Source organism: Opisthocomus hoazin, chromosome Z (genome assembly GCF_030867145.1).
Source record: "Opisthocomus hoazin isolate bOpiHoa1 chromosome Z, bOpiHoa1.hap1, whole genome shotgun sequence".
Lineage (NCBI taxonomy): Eukaryota > Metazoa > Chordata > Aves > Opisthocomiformes > Opisthocomidae > Opisthocomus > Opisthocomus hoazin.
Genome location: NC_134454.1, coordinates 89,371,787 through 89,395,875, shown reverse-complemented (window position 1 = coordinate 89,395,875; position 24,089 = coordinate 89,371,787). Strand labels below are relative to the sequence as shown.

Genomic DNA, 24,089 nt, shown 5'->3' with positions numbered 1-24,089 from the left:
CAAAACCACCCCTTGTAACTGCTCAGGAACCCATCCCAGGTCACCTTCTGGTCTACAGACTGTCTTCAAGTGCTCCAATTCCACCCTGAACGCCAGTTATCGCGCATCAACTACACCACGCTTTTGGGTCTCAGCTTAAATCGCTTACCAAAAGCAAAACAGCTAAAAAAGCTTAATAAACTCCTACAACTACCAGTTTTTCCCCAGAAAATTACTCAGTGCACGTCTCTGCTGGCCCTAACCCCAAGAGATGCTGGGAGGTGAGGATATCCATAGCTTACCTGTGCCCGCGCCTCCAACGCGAGCAACAGCGGAAGAAAGAAACCGAACGACAATTGTGGCAAAACCGTAGAGGTCAAGCGGAGGGTTATTTCGAAAAACTCCTCAACAGGCTGCCCAGAGAGGTTGTGGAGTCTCCTTGTCTGGAGATATTCAAGCCCCGCCTGGACGCGGTGCTGTGCAGCCTGCTCTGGGTGACCCTGCTTGGGCAGGGGGTTGGACTGGGTGACCCACAGAGGTCCCTGCCAACCCCGACCATTCTGTGATTCTGTGATTCAACACCAAATAGTACCTTTTTACTTTCAGTACGGAGCGTGCTCTGGCATAAAACAAACTCACAAGCTGTCATGCAAGCGGCAGGTAACAGAATTACGGCTCCTAGAAGAAGCTTTCTGCAACGCTACGTCCCCGTCCTGAGGCATTTTCATGGTACCAGCTCCCTCTCATGAACCCATGAGCAGAATCACAGAATGGTCGGGGTTGGCAGGGACCTCTGTGGGTCACCCAGTCCAAACCTCTGCCCAAGCAGGGTAACCCACAGTAGGCTGTAGAGGACCTTGTCCAGGCGGGTCTTGAATATCTCCAGAGAAGGAGACTCCACAGCCTCCCTGGGCAGCCTGGGCCAGGGCTCCGTCACCCTCAGAGGGAAGAAGTTCTTCCTCATCTTCAGCTGGAACTTCCTCTGCTTCAGTTTGTGCCCGCTGCCCCTTGTCCTGTCGCTGGGCACCACTGGAAAGAGTCTGGCCCCATCCTCCTGACCCCCACCCTGAAGATATTTGTAAGTATATATTAGCAGCGATGGCCAAGGAGCACCTGGCCCTGCACTCCCCGGACCCGGCTGTCCCCTCCCGCAGAGCCGGGACGGCGGAGCTGGGCATCGCACGGACGCACTCGGACGTCTCACCGACAAAAGGCAGATTGTAGATTCAGGCTTAGGTGCAGCGTGGATACTTCTAAAACGGTTTTTTTTCCTGCCCCCAGCTTTCCTTTTCATTTTATTGCAATATTTCTGACAGGCAGGCTAATGTGCTTAAGGTCTCGACATTTTCCGCACGCACAAAGCATTTAATAATCTCTCCTGATCCCTTCTGTCAAATAATAATCCCATGAAAACTGGCATTGAGTTCTAAATCTTTTCCTAAGTTCTTCTTTCTCTACATAGCAGAGAAGCCCTAGAACTGCTTTACATTCCATTAAAACAAGACATTAAATCATATTTCTTCTGGAGTCCGTCTTTTACAACCAACAGCATCCTTTCCCTGAGCAGAAAGGATAAAGGAAAGCGGGCAGGCGGACGACTGAGGGGTTTTCTTTCACCACGGGCTCCACATAATGCTTCAATGTGTTCCAAAAACCACCCATAAAAGCTCGGTTCAGCGCCTGGGACTGCTTCCTAAACACCAGCTACGACAACCGCTCGCAGTGAGTCTGATGCTGCTCTGGCAACTGCCACTTCTGGGGCTGTTTGGTGGGATCACTCCTGTTCACCAGCAGGAAAAGCAATCAAGTCCAGAGCCAGAAATGGGTGAATGCTTTGCTTTTTTTACCTTTTTTTTTTTTCTCCCCAGTGCTTATTTTAGAAACATGCATTCACCGCCTTTCCTTTAGGGCTAATGTTATCTATCACAGCATCACAGCATGGTCAGGTTGGCAGGGACCTCTGTGGGTCACCCAGTCCAACCCCCTGCCCAAGCAGGGTCACCCACAGCAGGCTGCACAGCACCGTGTCCAGGCGGGGCTTGAATATCTCCAGAGAAGGAGACTCCACAGCCTCCCTGGGCAGCCTGGGCCAGGGCTCCGTCACCCTCAGAGGGAAGAAGTTCTTCCTCATCTTCAGCTGGAACTTCCTCTGCTTCAGTTTGTGCCCATTGCCCCTTGTCCTGTCACTGGGCACCACTGAAAAGAGCCTGGCCCCATCCTCCTGACACCCACCCTACAGATATTTAGAGGCATTTCTAAGGTCCCCTCTCAGCCTTCACTTCTTCAGGCTGAACAAGCCCAGCTCCTTCAGCCTCTCCTCGTAGGAGAGATGCTCCAGTCCCCTCACCATCCTTGTAGCCCTCCGCTGGACTCTCTCCAGTAACTCCTCATCTTTCTTGAAGTGGGGAGCCCAGCACTGGACACAGGACTCCAGATGGGGCCTCACTAGGGCAGAGCAGAGGGGCAGGAGAACCTCCCTCGACCTGCTGCCCACACTCCTCCTAATGCACCCCAGGATCCCATTGGCCTTCTTGGCAGCCAGGGCACACTGCTGGCTCATGGTCACCCTGTCGTCCCCCAGCACACCCAGGTCCCTCTCCACAGAGCTGCTCTCCAGCAGGTCCACCCCAGCCTGTACTGGTGCATGGGGTTGTTCCTCCCCAGCTGCAGGACCCTGTCCTTGCCCTTGTTGAACCTCATCAGGTTCCTCAAAATGAGAATATCTTGTTGTTTGTTGCTGTTCCCAGAGCTACAGCAAAGTGCAAATCTCCTTGTTCTCTTAACAAGTTAAAGTTTTTTTTTAGAAATATGTTACCTTTTAAAAGATACAACTGTCAAGAATTAGTTTAGCTTAGAATTACACATCTTACACTTGTTTCATTTTCTAAATGCCTGCTATGAAACCTCCTCCATCAAAAAGTGGGAATTGCCACCCTGCAGATATTTATAAGCATTTCTAAGGTCCCTGTCAGTGCGGCTGATCCTGTCTTGCTGGGCTGAATGGCTGTAGCCACGCTGTGCTGGAAGAATCTGCCTCACGTTGCCGCAAAAACCACTGTTCCTGGGGCTGAAAGATAATATTTACCATAGGCTCCTGATACATACATTGATTTTAGCTATTCATTATTGCAGCAATTAAGTACCTGTGTTCCTAACGTAGTCATTGCAGAGCAGGACTGTTGTGTTTCTAACCTGAGCTGGCCCCAGTAAAGCGGCTGTCCTCTGCGTAAATGGTATGTCTTGCTTTCAACCTTCCAGAAGTTCTCAGATCTTACAGCTTATGGGCTATTTTTGGCGCTAACCTCCTGCCAGCAGTCCGTACAAACCCTTAGAGGACATGTGCAGTTGCCAATCGCCAAAGCGGCTCCAGAGAACGTCCATAACTTGTTCCCTCCTCCATCTTCCAGCGCAGGAACACTGCACGTCCGTGTCCTGTCCCGGCTGCTGATGCACCACACTCATGGGGCAAGCTGGGGGCCTCTGGCAGGAGAAACGACACTCGGGTTCACACCTCCAGGGTACGACGGCACAAGTTGAGTCAACGCTCTTGCCTCTGGCGTGAGCAGACCCGGAGGAGCTCAGCAGGAGGACTTCAAAGCTTGAGGTGGGCAATAGCTGTTGGGAAGACCCGGCCCCTTGAAGGTTATGAGGGCTTTAAAACCTCTAGAAACCCTGCAAAGTTTGATTTATTATAGGAGCAGAAAGGGTTGACATCTCTGAACACCAGTGAAAGCATTTTCTTATTGAGAGACGCTGGTATTGACCCAGCTCATCTTCGGATGCGTAAAACCCCATGTCCATGCAGTCAACTGCTCCTCAAAACCTGCAGGAACACAATTTCTACTCTCATGAGCCTCCACTGTTCTTGCATAGAGATTTGATTTCCTCTTTGCTATTGTTCAGCTAAACTTCTGATAATAATAGTTAATAAGATGTAAGAAAGATAGAAATGCCTAAAATAGGAATGCAGGCAACTACGTCAAAAATTGCTTGGCAACTGCCTGAACACGCCAAGTATCTCTCTCAAAACCAACATTTTTATAAGTTTCTGAAACTCTGCCTCCTGTACCTGCTCTGGCGGGTAAAGAGTTCAGTTACCCCAAGGTCGTTGCCTGGAGCTCCAGCACAAGACATTGACCTTCTTCCAGAGCTATTGCTGGGCTCAAGCCTTGGGCTCTAAGGTGTGTTGATGCAGAATAACTCACGGCAGCCTTGGGACAAGAAAGCAGAGTCCTAAAGACCACCTTGAAGTTGGATGCCCAAAAACGAGGTGAAAGGATCACAGTCCTACCTGTTTTCTCTCTCTTTCTGGTCCCAGAGGTCTTGACTTCTGCTGCCTACAGTCCAGCCCAACCTCCCGTCTACGGGCCATGATGGTCCCGCACCAAGCGTGCCGTTCAAGCGTTCATGCTCTGAATCCTTCCAGGTAGAAGAGAGCATCAAATCTTTGCATTAAACCTTCCCCGGAGAGAGCACGTACCACCACCACGCTTTTCTAAGGAAAACAAAACTACTCATTCCAACTCAGTTTTTTTTTAAAGCATTACGTTAACTTCTAATTCTGAGCTAGGCTTCCTCGGTCTCCAGCTCTGTGTCAGGCCAGCCACCTCCACCACGAAAGCTGCTTTTTAAAAGCATTTTTTCTACTGATTTATTCTTCTCTATAGTGAGATGCAATGATTAAAATGTTCTTGTTCTTACATTTCACTTTTCGTTACAACAGCTGGTTCTCTGCTGATCTGCACCGAAAACATATCAAACGTAAATAAATAACCATGATCTGTGAGCAACGTGCGAGTTCAAAGCAATTCTGCGTCACAGAATCACGGAATCCCAGCATGGTCGGGGTTGGAAGGGACCTCTGTGGGTCACCCAGTCCAACCCCCTGCCCAAGCAGGGTCACACAGAGCAGGCTGCACAGCACCGCGTCCAGGTGGGGCTGGAATATCTCCAGAGAAGGAGACTCCACAGCCTCCCTGGGCAGCCTGCGCCAGGGCTCCGTCACCCTCAGAGGGAAGAAGTTCTTCCTCGGGTTCAGCTGGAGCTTCCTCTGCTTCAGTTTGTGCCCGTTGCCCCTTGTCCTGTCACTGGGCACCACTGGAAAGAGTCTGGCCCCGTCCTCCTGACACCCACCCTGCAGATATTTGTAGGCGTTTCTAAGGTCCCCTCTCAGCCTTCTCTTCTCCAGGCTGAACAAGCCCAGCTCCCTCAGCCTCTCCTACAAGGACAGATGCTCCAGTCCCCTCCTCATCCTCGTAGTCCTCCGCTGGACTCTCTCCAGTAGCTCCTCATCTTTCTTGAAGTGGGGAGCCCAGCACTGGACACAGTACTCCAGATGAGGCCTCACTAGGGCAGAGTAGAGGGGCAGGAGAACCTCCCTCGTCCTGCTGGCCACACTCCTCTTGATGCACCCCAGGATCCCGTTAGCTTTCTTGGCATAAAAAATATTTATGAAGCCAGTTGCAGTTATTGATAATAGAGCGCATGCTTTGACTGCGCCTTTGATTCCCCCCCTCCCCTTCTCTCTCTGTAGTTAACAGCTTTACCAATATTTCATTAAAATCTGGTTCCACGCTGCCCAGAAAGATGCAACTTCAGAGACCCTGCAGGCAGCATAATTATTAAGACAGCACAACCGGATTCCACGCATGGGCCACGCTCTGCAGACACGCCGGTCGGTGGCCAGGACTGCCCCAGATGCCTCCAGCGCTTCCCACCAGAGCTGACATCGGAGCCGGCTTCGGAAGCAGCCGGCGTTTCCATTTTGGCAGAGTCTTCTGGTTTTCCTTCGTTTGCCCTTTCCCTCGCCACGCGGTGCCCAGCTGCGCAGCACAGACGGACGCGGGAATCTACCACTGTTCGGTTTGCTAAGGAACATGGGACCAGCGATGGTAGCACCAAGCGATGTGATGGAGGACCTGAGCATCACCAGAGACCCCGAATGCGCCGTGGGGCACAACACAAATCTACAAAGCCTGGACTACGAGGCAGAAGTACGGAGTTTTCTTCTTGCCAAAGAAAACCTTGGCCAGAAACGTGTAAAACAGTGGCAGGAGAAGCAGCTCAACACCTATACCGGCTCTTGATTAACGAAGAAACTTCAAAAAGCATCTTCAGTACCACACCCAGCATTTCCACTCCCATCGTTATTTTGCCCGACTTTCAAACATTCCGGCACAAATCACAGCGCAGAGTTCTAGGAACCACAGAATCACAGAATCACAGAATAGTAGGGGTTGGAAGGGACCTCTGTGGGTCATCTAGTCCAACCCCCTGCCCAAGCAGGGTCACCCAGAGCAGGCTGCACAGGACCTTGTCCAGGCTGTAACCAACCTGTCAGCCCTGCCGCTGAACTCTGAGAGAGAACAGTATTTGAAATGGTTTCCTACGATTATTATTATTATTACAAGATACCGATGGCCTTTATTTCTGGCAGAAAAGCCACAGGACTGCAGATGGAGGAAGAAGTAGTCTCCTGCTGCAGTTTGCACCGGGGAGAAAATCTCTCTGTGAATCAAAATTAATTATAGAATCATAGAATGGTCAGGGTTGGAAGGGCCCTCTGTGGGTCACCCAGCCCAACCCCCTGCCCAAGCAGGGTCACCCAGAGCAGGCTGCACAGCACCGCGTCCAGGCGGGGCTTGAATATCTCCAGAGAAGGAGACTCCACAGCCTCCCTGGGCAGCCTGGGCCAGGGCTCCGTCACCCTCAGAGGGAAGAAGTTCTTCCTCGTGTTCAGCTGGAGCTTCGTCTGCCTCAGTTTGTGCCCGTTGCCCCTTGTCCTGTCACTGGGCACCACTGGAAAGAGTCTGGCCCCGTCCTCCTGACACCCACCCTGCAGATATTTAGAGGCATTTCTAAGGTCCCCTCTCAGCCTTCTCTTCTCCAGGCTGAACAAGCCCAGCTCCCTCAGCCTTTCCTCATAGGAGAGATGCTCTGGTGCCCTCACCATCCTCACAGCCCTAAGATATCACTAATTAAGATATCACTAATGCCAATAAGCTATTTGGAAGCAAACACGGGGTGCAAACACGAACACTTAAATAATGTCATCAACAGAGAAACAGTCCGCAGTCAGTGGGACAAAGTCGCGTGGAAAACAAGCTTTCATTACAAAATCCACCCGCTTCAGGGCGTCCAAACGCTCGGCGCTTGCTGGCGGTCTGGGAAATGGCAGGAAAACCCTTCCTCGAATGGCAGAGCACTGACAGCGGCTGGAGGCCCCGCTACGCGCTGCGGCGAAGCGACAGCGGCCGCAGAACTGGAAAGCGGCTCCGATCGACTTCGGCAGGGACAGAAATTCAACCTTTTTTAATTTTGAGAAACAGGTTACTGCAACCCTGGCTCCGGCTCAGACTTCCAGAGGGAGCCTGGATAAATAATTTAATACTTTGAGGCTTCAATTTCCTCCCCGTAAAATGGCATAATAATATATCTCCTACCCATTCTTTATCTTACCTATTTATACTGCAAGATTTCTGGGGTAGGAAGAAAGGACCAGATAAAACAAAGATGAATGCACGTCAAACGGAACCGAGACAGAATTTCAATTCCTACATCCAAAGCGATTTTCGCAACGCTCTGCAGCAGCCCGTTTCGCAGAGCATCTTCTCTTTGACCTTCTCCTTCTCGTGATGCTGCGTTACGGTTCCTACAGCGGACCAGAGCAATTAAGGCTGAGCATCTCCAACCCTGCTAATCCCCGACGACGGCAGCACACAGGTCCCTGATGGAAGCCGAGCGGGATGGTTAATCAAACACAAATAGCCTCGATCATAATCTAGGTCTTGAAACACAGCCGTCCTAGAAATAAAACCCATCTCTCTCTAGAGATCTCTTTGTTTCTGACCAAAAGGTTGGAGAGGAGCTTTGGACCACCATTCAGTACAATTTGGTGGCACCAGATCACCTGGAGGCACCGAGCAGGGCTCCTCCCGGTGCCTAAATCAGGCTCACAGAATCACAGTATGGTCAAGGTTGGAAGGGACCTCTGTGGGTCACCCAGCCCAACCCCCTGCCCAAGCAGGGTCACCCACAGCAGGCTGCACAGCACCGCGTCCAGGTGGGTCTTGAACATCTCCAGAGAAGGAGACTCCACAGCCTCCCTGGGCAGCCTGGGCCAGGGCTCCGTCACCCTCAGAGTGAAGAAGTTCTTCCTCGTGTTCAGCTGGAGCTTCCTCTGCTTCAGTTTGTGCCCGTTGCCCCTTGTCCTGTCGCTGGGCACCACTGAGAAGAGTCTGGCCCCATCCTCCTGACCCCCACCGTGCAGATATTTATAAACATTGATAAGGTCCCCAATGCCCCATTTGCCATTGTTTTAGGAAAGGTTCTCAGGACGCGGTTTAGCAGCCATGGTGGTGTTGGGCTGACGGTGGGACTTGATGAGCTTAGAGGTCTTCTCCAACCTTCATGACTCCATGATTCTGTGAAAGCTGTAGGGAGACAAAGCGGTCCATCCCAGTGGTCTGCAGCTCAGCAGAGATCTTTGGATGAACCTCAGCCAAGCGACACGCCGGTGCCCTCGTCCAGAGACCGGTCAGACAGTGCCAAAGCCAAGCGCCAGATCTGGCCGGTGAGACGCTGCCCCGTGTCTCACCAGCAGCGAGCGGAAAGGACGGCCACGCTGCCCGAGGACCGCGGCGTCAAAACGCTCCCTCGAGGGACATACGGACAGAGGGAACAGACCTTGGTGCAAAACAGCTTCCAACTGCAACGTGTTTCGTACCGGCAAGGTGACATCTTCATCGTTGTCTCCATGCATCCCCACCTGAGTTGTCATCCTCTGCTCACACAGGGCAAGCGGTGCCCGGGGAGGTCCGGCTGCCCCCCACCATGCTGCATTGGGGGATTCCACCCTGCCTCTGCATCACCATTCTCATCAGGCACCTATAAATATGGAGATTTCATGCAAACGGCGCCATGCCTTGATTTGCATAGTTGATTAAGATACGCTCATCTGTTCTGCATTTTTATTTTTTCGGATAAAAGCAGCTTTAATTTGCTGCTCCTTCTCAGCAAGTCAGTCCAAGTGTTTTACTTGGCATAATGGTGCCTTTGCACCTCGGCAAACCTGGAGCAGAATTACAACGCCCTTCCCGACAGTGAAGCTTATTATTTATAAAAAGAAATGATTAGGTGACAAGCGCCGAATTCTTCACATCAACCACCTCCGTGAACCACTGAAAGGCAGGAGCGTGCGGCGCAGACAAACCTCAGAAATGGAAAATCCCTCTTCCCTTCCGAGCATTTGGAGTTATTTTCACCGAAGCAGATTATTTCTGGTAAACATGGGCTTCACAGACATCAAAACATTTGGGGGAAAAAAAAGTGACAATTCTAGCTCAGCAAGAAAAACGAAGCAAAATATTTCCATAGTGCTGAAAGATCCAGTAATGACATTTTTCAAAGCAAAATACTTCCTTTCTAAACAATTTTTAAATTACTTCCACTGAATTTAGTGTTTTTCACAAGTTCTACATGGTGGATGACAGAATGAAATGCACTGATTCATTAAAGCAGAAAAAGGAAAGCAATCAAGAATTATTTTCGCCGTACTTCAAGACAGAAGAGACTCCATCGCCATAATTTCCTGTGAACCCCAAACCTCTGGTCCTTGCCCTACTCTTCCTATCCTCAATCTATATTTAAAAAGCCCGATGAAAAACACAAAGTAGTTTTGAAGTAGAAGTAAGCACGAAGAGAAATGTTTTTAATAAGAAATACCCTCAGTATTCTCACACGAGGAAATTCTGAGGTCATGAAAAATGGGCAGAAACTATCATGACAAGATCTGCTAAAAACAATAGGAAAATGTAATTAATTTAACACTATTTAAAAATCCCTGGGAAATGGCTGTAAGATTCTCCACCAGAGAAACAGTGGAGAAACGGGACCGGGTCTTTCTCAGCATCGCGCTCAGGCCACCTCCTCTGGAGCATCAGGAAATAAAACACAACCGCTTTTACTGCTTTTGTTCTAAATTTTGGTTTTAAATCGTCTTTTCCAGAAGACACGAAAAGATGGGCACGCATCTCAGAAGACAGTTTTATGAGTATAGTGGCAACCTCGGCAATCAGAAGGAAAGCAATGCCCGAGACCGGCACTGATTTGCCATGTGTCGAGCGTACCAGCCATTCTGCCCCGAGCGTGAAGCCACGGAGATGCCTCCTCACCACTGCTGCAGGAAGGATTCCGTCTACACGTCTGATCTAAAATGTATTCGTCATCTACCAGGTTTCTTCCTCTGTCCAACTGAGGACACTGAGACTTCACAGAATCACACAATGGTGGGGGTTGGCAGGGACCTCTGTGGGTCAACCAGTCCAACCCCCTGCCCAAGCAGGGTCACCCACAGCAGGCTGCACAGCACCGCGTCCAGCCGGGGCTGGAATATCTCCAGAGAAGGAGACTCCACAGCCTCCCTGGGCAGCCTGGGCCAGGGCTCCGTCACCCTCAGAGGGAAGAAGTTCTTCCTCATGTTCAGCTGGAGCTTTCTCTGCTTCAGTTTGTGCCCATTGCCCCTTGAAGTGAAGAAGGTCTCGTGAAGGGGAGGCAAAGCCATTAATTACAATATTTCATATAGTGATGCACCTTTCTAAAGAGACTGACACTCTTCAAAGGAGGTCGAAGAGCTGGTCGGGAAAAAAAATTAAAAAAATCAACCAAACAAAACCCCCAAAAGAAAAGATTTCGACTGGCTTAGTTCAGTTAATTAAGATGGATGATGAACAGCAAGCCTTTTGGAGTTCTTTAAATTGAACCCAAGACAATATGAAAACAAAGTTTTACTTTCTGGCTTTGATTTGGTTTTCATTTTAACTCTTTGTCTGCCAAGGTGGTAACAAATTCTCCCACTACTGATAAGTCAAATCCACCCTCGAAACTCCCAGAAAAGAAGAGCTTGCATGCGGTCTGCAGAAGATCACGATTCCAGGGTGTCTTCACCATCGTCCCCACTTTTCAACCAAAGGGCTGACAACGTTGAGGCACGAGGCACCTTGCTCAGTGTGACTCCACGAGCAAGGTGGGAACTCCAGCTCCGGAGAGGCCCTGGACTTAGCACTATGGATCGGTCAGAATTAAATCAGTATTTCTTAGGTCCCTTGACAGGTTTCAGAGGCCCTTGGGTGCAGGTGGGACAGAAGGCAACGGGGTGGCACCACCGCGGTGAGATGCAGAGAGTGGAAACGCCCTCAGAAATGAAGATGACTCAGGAAGATGGAAATTTTTCAGCTGAATAAATATCTTTAAGAATCTGATCGTGGATGGCTTTAGAGAAATACTGGAAGAACCAACCAGACGCTCATCTGGTCATTTTTTTTTGCTGATTAAAGGGCAGGTGAGAATCAATCTAAGCTTCACGATAGACCTGCAGAATATTTTCCTCTCCTCAACAACTATTTTTCTAGGAAACAGTACAATATAAATTTTCATTTTTCTCTTATTTGATCCCTCCTTATATCCTGTGATTGCAAAATGGCCTTTACAAGAGTCTTCATCGGCCTCTCCACATCACGCAGGGAGCCGCATACGCAGCCGGTAAGCGCAGATGGAGCCACTGAATCCGGCTTAAGGGACTGTTTCGTTCCACAGAGAAACCAGAAATTCAATGGGAAACAGAAAGGAAAAGAAAAAAAAAAAAGGCAAAAAAAGGCCATGGCACTAAAGGGAGCCAGAGCCTAAAGAATCAAACAGCAGGAGGTGATCTTTCATCTCAATTATCAATGCTAACAGCCTCTGTTAACCAGCCCTGACTCGAGGTTAAGCGTCTCTAAAAGGCAAAAGCTGGGTCGGTCCCCGCGGCGGTGGAGCAGGACGGGGAGGACGCGAGCTGGGAGCGGGCAGGTCGCTCGCCATGGGAAAACGGCTGCGATTCCCCCCCCCAAAAAAACCCGTTTATACTTCATTCGAAGTGAAACCAGGGGGAAAACCAAGCCAAGGGAAACAAAGGACTAAAACCGTATCACAGATGCGTCCCGGGGATCTGAACTCATCTTTTCACAGAATCCCAGCATGGTCGGGGTTGGAAGGGACCTCTGTGGGTCACCCAGCCCAACCCCCTGCCCAAGCAGGGTCACCCACAGCAGGCTGCACAGCACCGTGTCCAGGCGGGTCTTGAATATCTCCAGAGAAGGAGACTCCACAGCCTCCCTGGGCAGCCTGGGCCAGGGCTCCGTCACCCTCAGAGGGAAGAAGTTCTTCCTCGTGTTCACACGGAACTTCCTCTGCTTCAGTTTGTGCCCATTGCCCCTTGTCCTGTTGCTGGGCACCACTGGAAAGAGTCTGGCCCCATCCTCCTGACACCCACCCTGCAGATATTTATGGGCATTTCTAAGGTCCCCTCTCAGCCTTCTCTTCTCCAGGCTGAACAAGCCCAGCTCCCTCAGCCTCTCCTCGTAGGAGAGATGCTCCAGTCCCCTCCTCATCCTCGTAGCCCTCCACTGGACTCTCTCCAGTAGCTCCTCATCTTTCTTGAACTGGGGAGCCCACAACTGGACACAGGACTCCAGATGGGACCTCACTAGGGCAGAGTAGAGGAGAAGAAGAACCTCCCTCGACCTGCTGGCCACTCTCCTCTTCATGCACCCCAGGATCCCACTGGCCTTCTTGGCAGCCAGGGCACACTGCTGGCTCATGGTCACCCTGTCGTCCCCCAGCACTCCCAGTCCCTCTCCACAGAGCTGCTCTCCAGCAGGTCAGCCCCAGCCTGTACTGGTGCCTGGGGTTGTTCCTCCCCAGGTGCAGGACCCTGCCCTTGCCCTTGTTGAACCTCATCAGGTTCCTCTCTGCCCAACTCTCCAGCCTGTCCAGGTCATGCTGAATGGCAGCACAGCCTGCTGGTGTATCCACCACTCCTCCCAGTTTGGTGTCATCAGCAAACTTGCTGAGGGGACACTAACTCTTCATCCAGGTCACTGCTCAGGAGAGCAGAAAGGATGCCAGGAGAGCCGCCGTACCCGCACCCACACTGGGGCCAACCTCTCGCCCTTACATTCAGCAAAGCAAAGCAGCTCCCAAGAGCTGACACCGAAGCAACTCATCTCTCCCAAGACAAAAAAAAAAATAAATTAGAAGCCCAAGGAAAAAAAAAGCAGCAGATGGGACACCAAAAGCAGGAATCAAAGGCGGACAGAAAACCAGGCATCGTCATCTTTTCCTTCAGGTCTGCCTAACTTTCAGAAGGCAAGCTACGTTTCATTAAAACTTCAAGCCACTGCAAACCTCCCCCCACCCCCCGCCAACGCTCCACATAAATTACTCATAAAATTAAAGAACCATGGAAGAACGGCATAAAGTTACCCCAGGGTGTATTTTACTGCGCCATTACGGAAGGATACACACAAATGAGGAGGATATTAATGACTCTGCAGAACGCATCCTTCAGCACTGCTTCACCCCTTCATCAAATGACAGGAAAAATTCCCTACCGAGGCGCTACACCGGAGATACTCATGGTTCTGCCTGCACAGATCTTTCATACATTGATAAATATATGAAATATATATAGATATATAAATACCCCGGCACCTTGCAAACCAGGCACTGCCCAAAACCGAAGCGGCCATTCATTCTTCCAAAGATCTATCTGTACACACAAAATCTGGCAGATTCAGACCAACATTTTATTTTCTTACTTCAAAATAATATATGTCCTGTCGCTGTGAACCAAAGGATGGAGAGTGCCACGTCCGCGGTTCATCCCCGTGCCAGCCGATGCTGGACAGGCCGCGGCACAGGACAGAGCCCCGTGTCTCCCTCATTAAACAGGACTAGCAGCAAGTCTCGTTAAAAATACTGATTTTTGTTGTATCAGTACATGATGGGAAGGGAAATCCCTGCCACGAAGGATGCAGCAGACAGACCTGTAACCTGGGTGTGAGGAAGCAGAGAGCGAAAGTCATAGACTCAACAAATAACCCAGGTTGGAAGAGACCTGGAGAGCTCATTTCTTGTCAATATTGCTCATTTATAGTCTGGGAATGGAGAAACCAAGAGGCTTCAGTGATCTGCCCAAAGCCACAGAGCCTTAGCTCCAGCCTTCCCACCTTCTCAAACACAAGCTCGGCTCTTTCTCCACCCAATCCATAGCCATTTCGCACTGAAGAAAGGGGATTCGCATCCCTCTGTTCCCAAAAAAACCCGATCAGGCCCACCTCGGCCAGAGGCATTTCGGATAACCTGAAGTTCCTGCCCAAACTCATCCCAGGGCTCTCGTCTCGGCAAGACCCTGACTCTCACGAGATCATTCAGCATCACTCACAGCGACGAGGTTACCATCATCATGACTGAGACCCGTACCCAAAATCACAGAATCCCAGCATGGTCGGGGTTGGAAGGGACCTCTGTGGGTCACCCAGCCCAACCCCCTGCCCAAGCAGGGTCACCCAGAGCAGGCTGCACAGCACCGCGTCCAGGCGGGGCTGGAATATCTCCAGAGAAGGAGACTCCACAGCCTCCCTGGGCAGCCTGGGCCAGGGCTCCATCACCCTCAGAGGGAAGAAGTTCTTCCTCATCTTCAGCTGGAGCTTCCTCTGCTTCAGTTTGTGCCCATTGCCCCTTGTCCTGTCGCTGGGCACCACTGGAAAGAGTCTGGCCCCATCCTCCTGACCCCCACCCTGCAGATATTTAGAGGCATTTCTAAGGTCCCCTCTCAGCCTTCTCTTCTCCAGGCTGAACAAGCCCAGCTCCCTCAGCCTCTCCTCCTAGGATAGATGCTCCAGTCCCCTCCTCATCCTCGTAGCCCTCCGCTGGACTCTCTCCAGTAGCTCCTCATCTTTCTTGAACTGGGGAGCCCAGCACTGGACACAGTACAAAATAGCTGAGTCGGCAGCAGAGGTGCAACTGAGGCCCTGCTTGGGGACCCTGGCCAGCCCCGAGAGGTGACAATCTGGCACCATCTCTGGCTTGGTGTCTAGGATGGACAGGTCTGCTACAAGTCTCCAGAAAAATTCAGTTACTCCAGCACGTGTTTACTCCGCAAACTTAATTTGCACAGACCAACATACACAGAAGCGATGGCTGCTTGATAAAATTGTCATCTACGGGGGCTTTAAGGACTTCCCTGCCTTCCCTCGCTTTTTCAGGTGAAATTTCACTGTATTAATTTTAATAGCCTTTTAATTTTCTATGCGGTTTTGACACCTGTATAAGAAACGCACGTTAAAAGAGACCGCAGCTGAATTTTTGTCTACGTCTTCTGAACATTTTCTGCACAATCACTTCAAAGAATATTGTCTCCCCCTTGAAAAACTTGTGGCAAAAAAAAACCCCAAACCAAAAACTTGAATAGCTTCTGGTGCAATTGTTTCAGTGCAGCACTGAGGGCAGGTTTTGCTGCTGTTTGTCTTTGCAAGAAAATTTCAGGTGCAGCTGATCAGTGATAAAAATATATATATATATAAATATATTAAAAAAAAATATATATAAATGCTTCCCCATCATAATCGCAAAAAATGAAATTCTGAAATTACAAAGGGACCGATATCCGAGGTGAGAAGCACCAGCCTGTAATGGGAATTAAAAATAATTACAAAAGTCTCGAGGCAGGTGTGGGTATCAGTGGCCATAGTCACCCAAGGCTCCCGTGCAAGCACGCTCACCCTCTGGGTGCTGCCAAACGCCCCACCCACATAATCCAACCCCCAAATCCCTGCCTTTCTGCTTCAGAATTCCCATTTTTGGGACACCGGGGTGGGGAACACAGCCCCTCGCGGCTGCTCCCCGCCTCGGGGGCAGAGATTTGCTCCTCGCAGCGTCGCGCAGGAGGGTGCAGGCGTATGGGGACCCAGCTGGGCTTCTCTTAAGTAGGCGTAATAACACTTCCCCACCTCAGAAGGGTACAATAATTAATTTTTCCTTATAAAGCCCTTAAAGATGCTGGGGTAGAAGTTGAGATGTCAGCGCACGCTAAATTGATTTCACTGGAAGGGAGGCGACTTCAGGAGCCTGGAGCGACGCCGTCAAGTTTCTTCAGAGCACGCCAACCTTCCTGTTCATCTTCTCCTTCCCCAACTAACGCACCCATCGCGGAGACAACGGATTTAGTAGGAAACGGGCGTTAATTCATCAGGGCTGTGAAAAGCAGCGAGCTGGTCCCACAGCAGGGAACCGCTTTCAAAGCTCGGATGGACGATCTCAATCCTCCTCGCCAGAACAGACGTGGTTCTTTCTTCTCTACTACCAAGCCGCTTTACCAGCATCTTGAGGAGCCAAAATAATAACTCACAAAGTCTCCGCACGCGGTATGAAAAGATTAGACGTGGCTTCAGCAGGCAGGGATTTAAATCCGGACTGATAATACTGTAGTGAAATTATATATCATAAAGGCAGAGAAAATGGGCTGGAGTTTACTAAGAAAGGGGAGTTTTGGTTAATCTGGGGACAAAAACCTTCGCAGAAAGCCAGCCCATCCATTCGGGGTGATTATTTCAAAAAGCTGGAACTTGTTCTGCTGATCTTTTAAACTGATTACCGAGCAAATGTATGTGCTTTTCGAAACAGGCACCGACAGACATGAATTTCAGATGTCCTTTTTCATCAGCTTTTTGCTTCTTTAACAATGCCAGCTTGCATAATACTTCTGATATTTTCAAATAATGTGGAAATTCAATTTCTGGGCAGCCACGTAATTTATCGTACAATAGTTACAGCATGTTCTAAAAGGCAGCCACGGAGGCTGACGGCCTCCCAGGACCAGAGAGAGTTGTTTCCAAATGATAAGATAATTTGGTCCACAGTAAAAAGCGAGCAGGAGAACGGAAAGCAATATTTTCTCCACACTCCAACTTGACACTTTAAGAGAAATCTCGAAGTTATTAAATAGGAAAGATATTCCGAACGGCCACGCTGCGCATCAACCGGAGCCGGTAACTCCGCGCCGTGGCAGCTTCGGACGGTAACGGCAGGGGGTAGCGGCGCCTGTTTTCCACCGGGGCTTTGTGAGGGCAAAGGCATTTTCTTGATTAGAATGTTATTTTAATTCTGTAAAAATATATATATAATATATATATAAAAATACAAGCATATACAGAAACGTGTATATGCGTATTTGTGCGTGTGGCTACGCAGAGATAAATTACTAATAGACAAATGATGCTGCTGGTTAGCTACTTACTACCTTACTTTCAAAAGGCTCAGATTCATAATCTGCCTTTCAAACATTATTTCCCCAAAAAGGGGCTGGGAATGCCTCGCTTATGGCTCCACGTGGCAGCTGCGTAACTGCAAAGCAGCGGAGGAATCTCAGAGCAGGAATGAAAGACGTATCTGAAATGCCAGGCCATCCAGAAGAACAGAAAGCGCCGTATCTCGGGGGGTATTTCACTAGCATCACTACTCCTGGGGAGTTGGGAAGCGAGGACAGAGAGGAAAATTTATGTTTTTTGATAAACAAGGCTATAGACACTAACCTGACGAATAATGGAAGCTGCAAGGTCCCTGTCCCCCAGGCTCACACCATCCCTTGCCTGAGCAGGGGACGCGGCTCACGGTCTCCCCGGCCCTCACAGACACCTTTCCCGGGGCTCAGTTTAGCTGCGAAAGGAACCCAACAGTTCCAAAGCCACCTAAAGCCACCTCAGGAGGCTCGCCTTCTCGCTGGATTTGCTTCCAAGCCCCTCTTCTCCTTGCAGAGAGTCATACTACGAGGATGAGGAGGGGACTGGAGCATCTCTCCTACGAGGAGAGGCTGAGGGAGCTGGGCTTGTTCAGCCTGGAGAAGAGAAGGCTGAGAGGGGACCTTAGAAATGCCTACAAATATCTGCAGGGTGGGGGTCAGGAGGATGGGGCCAGACTCTTTCCAGTGGTGCCCAGCGACAGGACAAGGGGCAACGGGCACAAACTGAAGCAGAGGAAGCTCCAGCTGAAGATGAGGAAGAACTTTTTCCCTCTGAGGGTGACGGAGCCCTGGCCCAGGCTGCCCAGGGAGGCTGTGGAGTCTCCTTCTCTGGAGATACTGAAGACCCGCCTGGACGCGGTGCTGTGCAGCCTGCTCTGGGTGACCCTGCTTGGGCAGGGGGTTGGACTGGGTGACCCACAGAGGTCCCTGCCAACCCGGACCATCCTGTGATGCTGTGATTCCTCTGCCCGCTCCCAGCCACAAGTCACCTGCGGCCGTGAATCAAAAATCACATTTCAGGGTTTACAAGCGCGGCCGTTCTCTTCACACAACGAGGGGTTTGCAGACAAATACCGCCTTTCAGTTCAATTTTGGTACACGGCAACGCGTGACACTGTGGAACGGTCTCGGTGCTTCTGTTCAGCATCGGACTTCCCACCTTCTTGCAGAGGGAGAGCGTGTTCTGGCTTACGGATGGAGCATAAAAGCACCTCAGCATCCTGCCCTTCACTCCTTCACAGAATGGTCTGGGTTGGCAGGGACCTCTGTGGGTCACCCAGTCCAACCCCCTGCCCAAGCAGGGTCACCCAGAGCAGGCTGCACAGGACCTTCGGTTCACCAAAGCAGACCAGCGCCCATCCACACGACACACAGCAGCCACCTCCGTGCTAAAAACCAGATACCAACCCCATTTTTATAATTAATTCTTCCAAACAACTAATTTTGCCGTGGAAAGACACAAATAATGTTTGAATCCCGTCTCTGCAACAGCCCTTCTTGGACCCTCCAAGCAAGAAAAGCTGCGACAGGGCAAAGAGCCAGGAGAAAGCTCTCTTCTTGCTGGAGACCAGATGTGTGCAGATAACTTCCAGTCAAATGAGACGTACAGAAAGAGGAAAGTGTCTGCTGAAAGGTTCCACCTGCTTCCAAAGATTTATAACACACACTTACTGTTCATATTAACTAAAGAGGAAAGTGGCCACTGAAAGGTTCCACCTGCTCCCAAGATTTATAAAACACACTTACGGCTAAACATTAACTAATAGAAAATATTTGCTTTTAAACACAAATAAGCCAAAACGTTTACTCCAAGGGAAAGTTTTTGTCTCTTCTGTTAAATTCGTAACGTTTCCTAGTGAAAACCAACTCCTTACGCACCACAGCACAGGTTCTGATATCCCTCCTGCTGCCCCATAATAGAAGTGACCAGCAAAGCCACGACCCAAACTAGGAACACGCTGCTGCTGGGCACCCAGATGCTCTGCAAGAAACATTACAAACCGAGGAAAGGTTTCATTCACCATGCTCAAGGACCATGATTTCTAAGAGGAGCTCTACAGAACCCTCCAACCGCCGCGCTGAGAAGGACAGGGCTGCAGATGGTCGCTACGGCTGCTGCCGCCCGGCCAAGCCCCCGGCCCTTGCACACTCACGCTCCGGCTGCGTGGCGACCTTGACGGGCTGCGAGCTCTCCCCAGGTCCCCGCTCGTTGTATGCCACCACTCGGAAGGTGTAGGTCTCCTCCGGCCTCAGGTTGCCCACCGTCAGTTGAAGTGTCCCGGGCTGAGATGTGTTGACTGCCCGTTCCCTGAAACAAAAAAACAAAAAAACCTCCATTTTAAAATGCATTTATGTCTTAAAGCATTACTTATTTATGCAGTTGGTAGCCTGCAAGGTATGATTGCTTAGCAGACTTCAGTTCGCAGCTTATTTTTGACTTTTACTTTAAAAAGCCCAATTCAAGCAACTGGGAATGCTGCAAGCGCTACAAAAGAGACTTGCATTTAAACACTGTGTAAGGTAGTGCACTATAAGTAAGTAAGTAAGGCACTGGGGACCTAATATATACTTACAAATATCTGCAGGGTGGGGGTCAGGAGGATGGGGCCAGACTCTTTCCAGTGGTGCCCAGCGACAGGACAACGGGCACAAACTGAAGCAGAGGAAGCTCCAGCTGAAGATGAGGAAGAACTTCTTCCCTCTGAGGGTGACGGAGCCCTGGCCCAGGCTGCCCAGGGAGGCTGTGGAGTCTCCTTCTCTGGAGATATTCCAGACCCACCTGGACAAGGTCCTGTGCAGCCTGCTCTGGGTGACCCTGCTTGGGCAGGGGGTTGGACTGGGTGACCCACAGAGGTCCCTTCCAACCCCGACCATTCTGTGATTCTGTATATGGTATACTAGTTCTTTGCCTTTCCTCACATAAATTTAAAAAGTTAAATTTACAAAAGCAAATGGCTATTCAATAAAAGAAGACATCTCCGACATAGCAAGCGAGATGCATCTTGGACCATAAGCATCCAGCTATGGAAAACAGGGTTTGGATTGCTCCATCCCTGTCCGCGCTCCCACGAGAGCTGTGCCGGCCACACCACCCCGGCTCCGTTCCACAGGCAAAGGGACCACGCAGAATTTTTGTCAAAGATGGGGCCACCACTCGCCATCTAACCTCAAAACCCATTTGTGGAGCTTGCCCTGCGCCCCAGGAACCCAGGTGGTCCAGGGCAGCCTTCTCCCAGAGCAGAAGGATGGAGAGACACCAGCACAGATGGATGGAGAGACACCACCCCACGTCTGCAAACTGGGCTGTCGGCTGCTGGGAAACTGGTGCGTGGGGGAGCAGGTCCTTCTCCTCCCAAGCAGCGATGGTGAGCCTGCCTGGCATCCAGCACCGAACTTGTTTCGAGAAACACCGCAGCTCTCTATTGCCCGCATCAGCCAGGGTTCTCGTTCTGCCCAACCTGGCCAGGAGTTTGCTATCACAGAGTCCCAGTGAAAAATACGATCAATACTCCTCCACCAGCTGCTCCAGTGATGAGCACTGGGGTAACTGGTTGGTGATGATCTCCGGAGTGAAGGTTCAGCCTAGACACTGGGAGGTGGCAGCCCCTGGCCAAGCAGACACGCGGGACGTCACCCTCCCACCACAGTAAGAGTCATATAATATTTCCCAGCACCGTAAGCACCCAGAGCTAATGGGGCATCTGCACCCTGGCACTGGTTTCTCCGTCGCGGGTCAAAGCTCTGCCCAGCTGGGGCTTCGTGCTGCTCGGTGAGACCAAACCGACTGGTGAGGAAGATACAGACCTAGAGTCATTAACGTGGGATTATCCGGGAAAAACACAACCCCAAAACAGTACAGCAGGGTTTCAATTGGATGAAATCACGGTCGTTTCGTGGACAATCTGCAAACAGGAGCAGGTAAAATTGCTTTTGTAACTGATTTATTACGGCGGTCTGCTTTGCTAGGAGCCCTCTGCAACGCTAACGACAACAGAAAGGTAGATTTCACGCTGCAGGAAGAAAATAAAAAAGCATTTAAGACTAAATCGCTAATTGTCAACCTTTTTGTGGCGCTGCTCACAGAATCCCAGCATGGTCGGGGTTGGAAGGGACCTCTGTGGGTCACCCAGCCCAACCCCCTGCCCAAGCAGGGTCACCCAGAGCAGCTGCACAGGACCTTGTCCAGGCGGGGCTGGAATATCTCCAGAGAAGGAGACTCCACAGCCTCCCTGGGCAGCCTGGGCCAGGGCTCCGTCACCCTCAGAGGGAAGAAGTTCTTCCTCATCTTCAGCTGGAGCTTCCTCTGCTTCAGTTTGTGCCCGTTGCCCCTTGTCCTAGGAGAAGTAGGAACCCGGTTGCCTTGCAAGCAGCTCGAATGGGTTTGTATGGAGCCGACCAACTCCAAAACCAGCGGTACAACACCGGGGGGGGTTGGAACAACAGCCAACACCACCTGAACTGAGCAGCTACGATGTTCTCATCAACCCTTTCGGATGCAGGAACCCACAGCAGTAAGAGGAAACAAAATATGCCCCTTGACTTCCCACCTGCAGGATCACAGGTATCTCATTATATATATCTTTTTTTTTTAACAGCCAAGAAGCAACAAGACCCCCTTTCAAGCCCCAAATAGCAGTAAAGGAGCACGAGAAGAAAAAGCAGGGGAAGCAATAGAAGAAAACTCCAGGCAAATCTCTGTTTTAATATTTCTCTGCCACTGCAGCACCCATGGTGATCCATATATACAAGTCTGGAAAGGTGGTATGGCTTGTAGCATTCTTTCAGCAAGTCCTTCTCTATTATTAAGAAGAAATTAAAAAAACCAAACACACATACAGAAATCTGGTGCCCTCAGCACTCACGTTGCCATGGGGTGGCTTCCTGAGCTGAACCAAATTCGCATTTTGGACTACAGGGGCTGAACCAGCACAACGCTCTCATCTCAAGTAGTTTGAGATCTAGGTGTGAAGTGCTACGATGAGGAGTGAAATTCTGACCCAGTCTGTTTTATATCCAACACAGAGGTTGCAGGGCAATGGAAATAAAATCCAGCCCCGTCACAGAGGCGGGAGGAGACGCAGGGCAGCTGCTCATCTTTGCTCCGTCGCATCCCAACCTCCGCCATTTAGAAACATCTAAGCAGTACTTTGATTAGAGTCCAGCATGATCATCTTCAAATGCAACCTCAGCAGCTTCAGGGCTCACCTTCCATCAGATGGTGGTGGTGGTACCAAAGCCCATCTCCCAGGACACTCCTCCGTGCAGACCAGGAGCTGTACAACCACCCAAGCGCATCAGGGCTCTCAAGCTGATGAACCCAGCATGGTGGTGGTGATGAGCCAGTCCATGCCTAAATGCAAGTCCAGTCCAGGTGAAAGTCTGCTGCTCCCGCTGGAGACAGCACCCAAGTTGGTGGTGGCTGAGGGCATCTGCAGCACGCTCCATCTCGCAGTATTCACACATAATTTTCAACGCTGATTAATCCAAGTCCAGCCCTGTGCTCTGGCAATTTGACGGTTTCCAATTTGGGAGCAGCGTAGAACAGGAGCAGCTCTGGGCTGTCACAGAATCACAGAATGGTCGGGGTTGGAAGGGACCTCTGTGGGTCATCTAGTCCAGCCCCCTGCCGAAGCAGGGTCACCTGCAGCAGGCTGTAGAGGACCTTGTCCAGGCAGGTCTTGAACATCTCCAGAGAAGGAGACTCCACAGCCTCCCTGGGCAGCCTGGGCCAGGGCTCCGTCACCCTCAGAGGGAAGAAGTTCTTCCTCATCTTCAGCTGGAGCTTCCTCTGCTTCAGTTTGTGCCCATTGCCCCTTGTCCTGTCTCTGGGCACCACTGGAAAGAGCTTGTCCCCATCCTCCTGACACCCACCCTGCAGATATTTGTAAGTATATATTAGGTCCCCTCTCAGTCTTCTCTTCTCCAGGCTGAACAAGCCCAGCTCCCTCAGCCTCTCCTCGTAGGAGAGATGCTCCAGTCCCCTCACCATCCTCGTAGCCCTCCACTGGACTCTCTCCAGTAGCTCTTCATCTTTCTTGAACTGGGGAGCCCAGAACTGGACACAGGACTCCAGATGAGGCCTCACCAGGGCAGTGTAGAGGGGAAGGAGAACCTCCCTTGACCTGCTGGCCACACTCTTCTTGATGCACCCCAGGATCCCACTGGCTTTCTTTGCAGCCAGGGCACACTGCTGGGTCATGGTTAATAGAGGGAAGTTTCTCCCTTCTTGGCCAGCCACCAAGTTCCCTCCACACACCTCGGAACAGCACTGAGCAAATTAAACCTTTATATGTTTTACTTCCTATAGCTTGGTTTTTCTAGCAATCGGATCTAGCGTGTCTTTCAAATCCAACACCTGAAGCCCACAGGGCAGTCCAAGATCTTGTAACTTAAAATAAATGAAGAAAGGGACTGTGTAAAAGAAAAATAAATTCCAGATTTTCCTCAGCAAAGACTGAAAAATAATCAAGCAAACACCCCAGGCCTTGAGATCAAGAGGAACACAGCTAAAGAAAGGGCTGAGGTTTCCCTTTGGGCAGGCCGAGATGGGACAAGAGCCACCAGCCCAGCCAGGTCTCACCACCTGGCAGCAGCCAGGTAAGATGTTCAGAGGAATAAGTGAACCACGATAGGAAGATCTGGTTCTTCTCCTGGCATAGGTCAGAAACATCTGCTTCTTCTCCTGGCATAGGTTAGAAACATCTGGTTCTTCTCCTGGCATAGGTCAGAAACATCTGGGTCTTCTCCTGGCATAGGTCAGAAACATCTGGGTCTTCTCCTGACATAGGTCAGAAACATCTGGTTCTTCTCCTGGCATAGGTCAGAAACATCTGGTTCTTCTCCAGGCATAGGTCAGAAACATCTGGGTCTTCTCCTGGCACAGGTCATAAACATCTGGTTCTTCTTCAGGCATAGGTCAAAAACATCTGGTTCTTCTGCTGGCATAGAGCTCCTGCTCACAGGTGTCTGGAATTTCGGCACCCAGATGACCACA

The 24,089-nt window shown here is 50.6% G+C and overlaps 1 protein-coding gene across 1 annotated transcript in view; it reads right to left on the bottom strand.

Moving 5' to 3' along the window:
* Positions 1–24,089, bottom strand: part of LOC104339063 (netrin receptor DCC) — a 680,511-nt gene that overhangs the window by 184,879 nt on the left and 471,543 nt on the right. Inside the window, exon 9 of the mRNA XM_075411440.1 lies at positions 19,249–19,403. Coding sequence (XP_075267555.1) covers positions 19,249–19,403 — 155 coding nt within the window. The remainder of the gene's footprint in view (positions 1–19,248; positions 19,404–24,089) is intronic.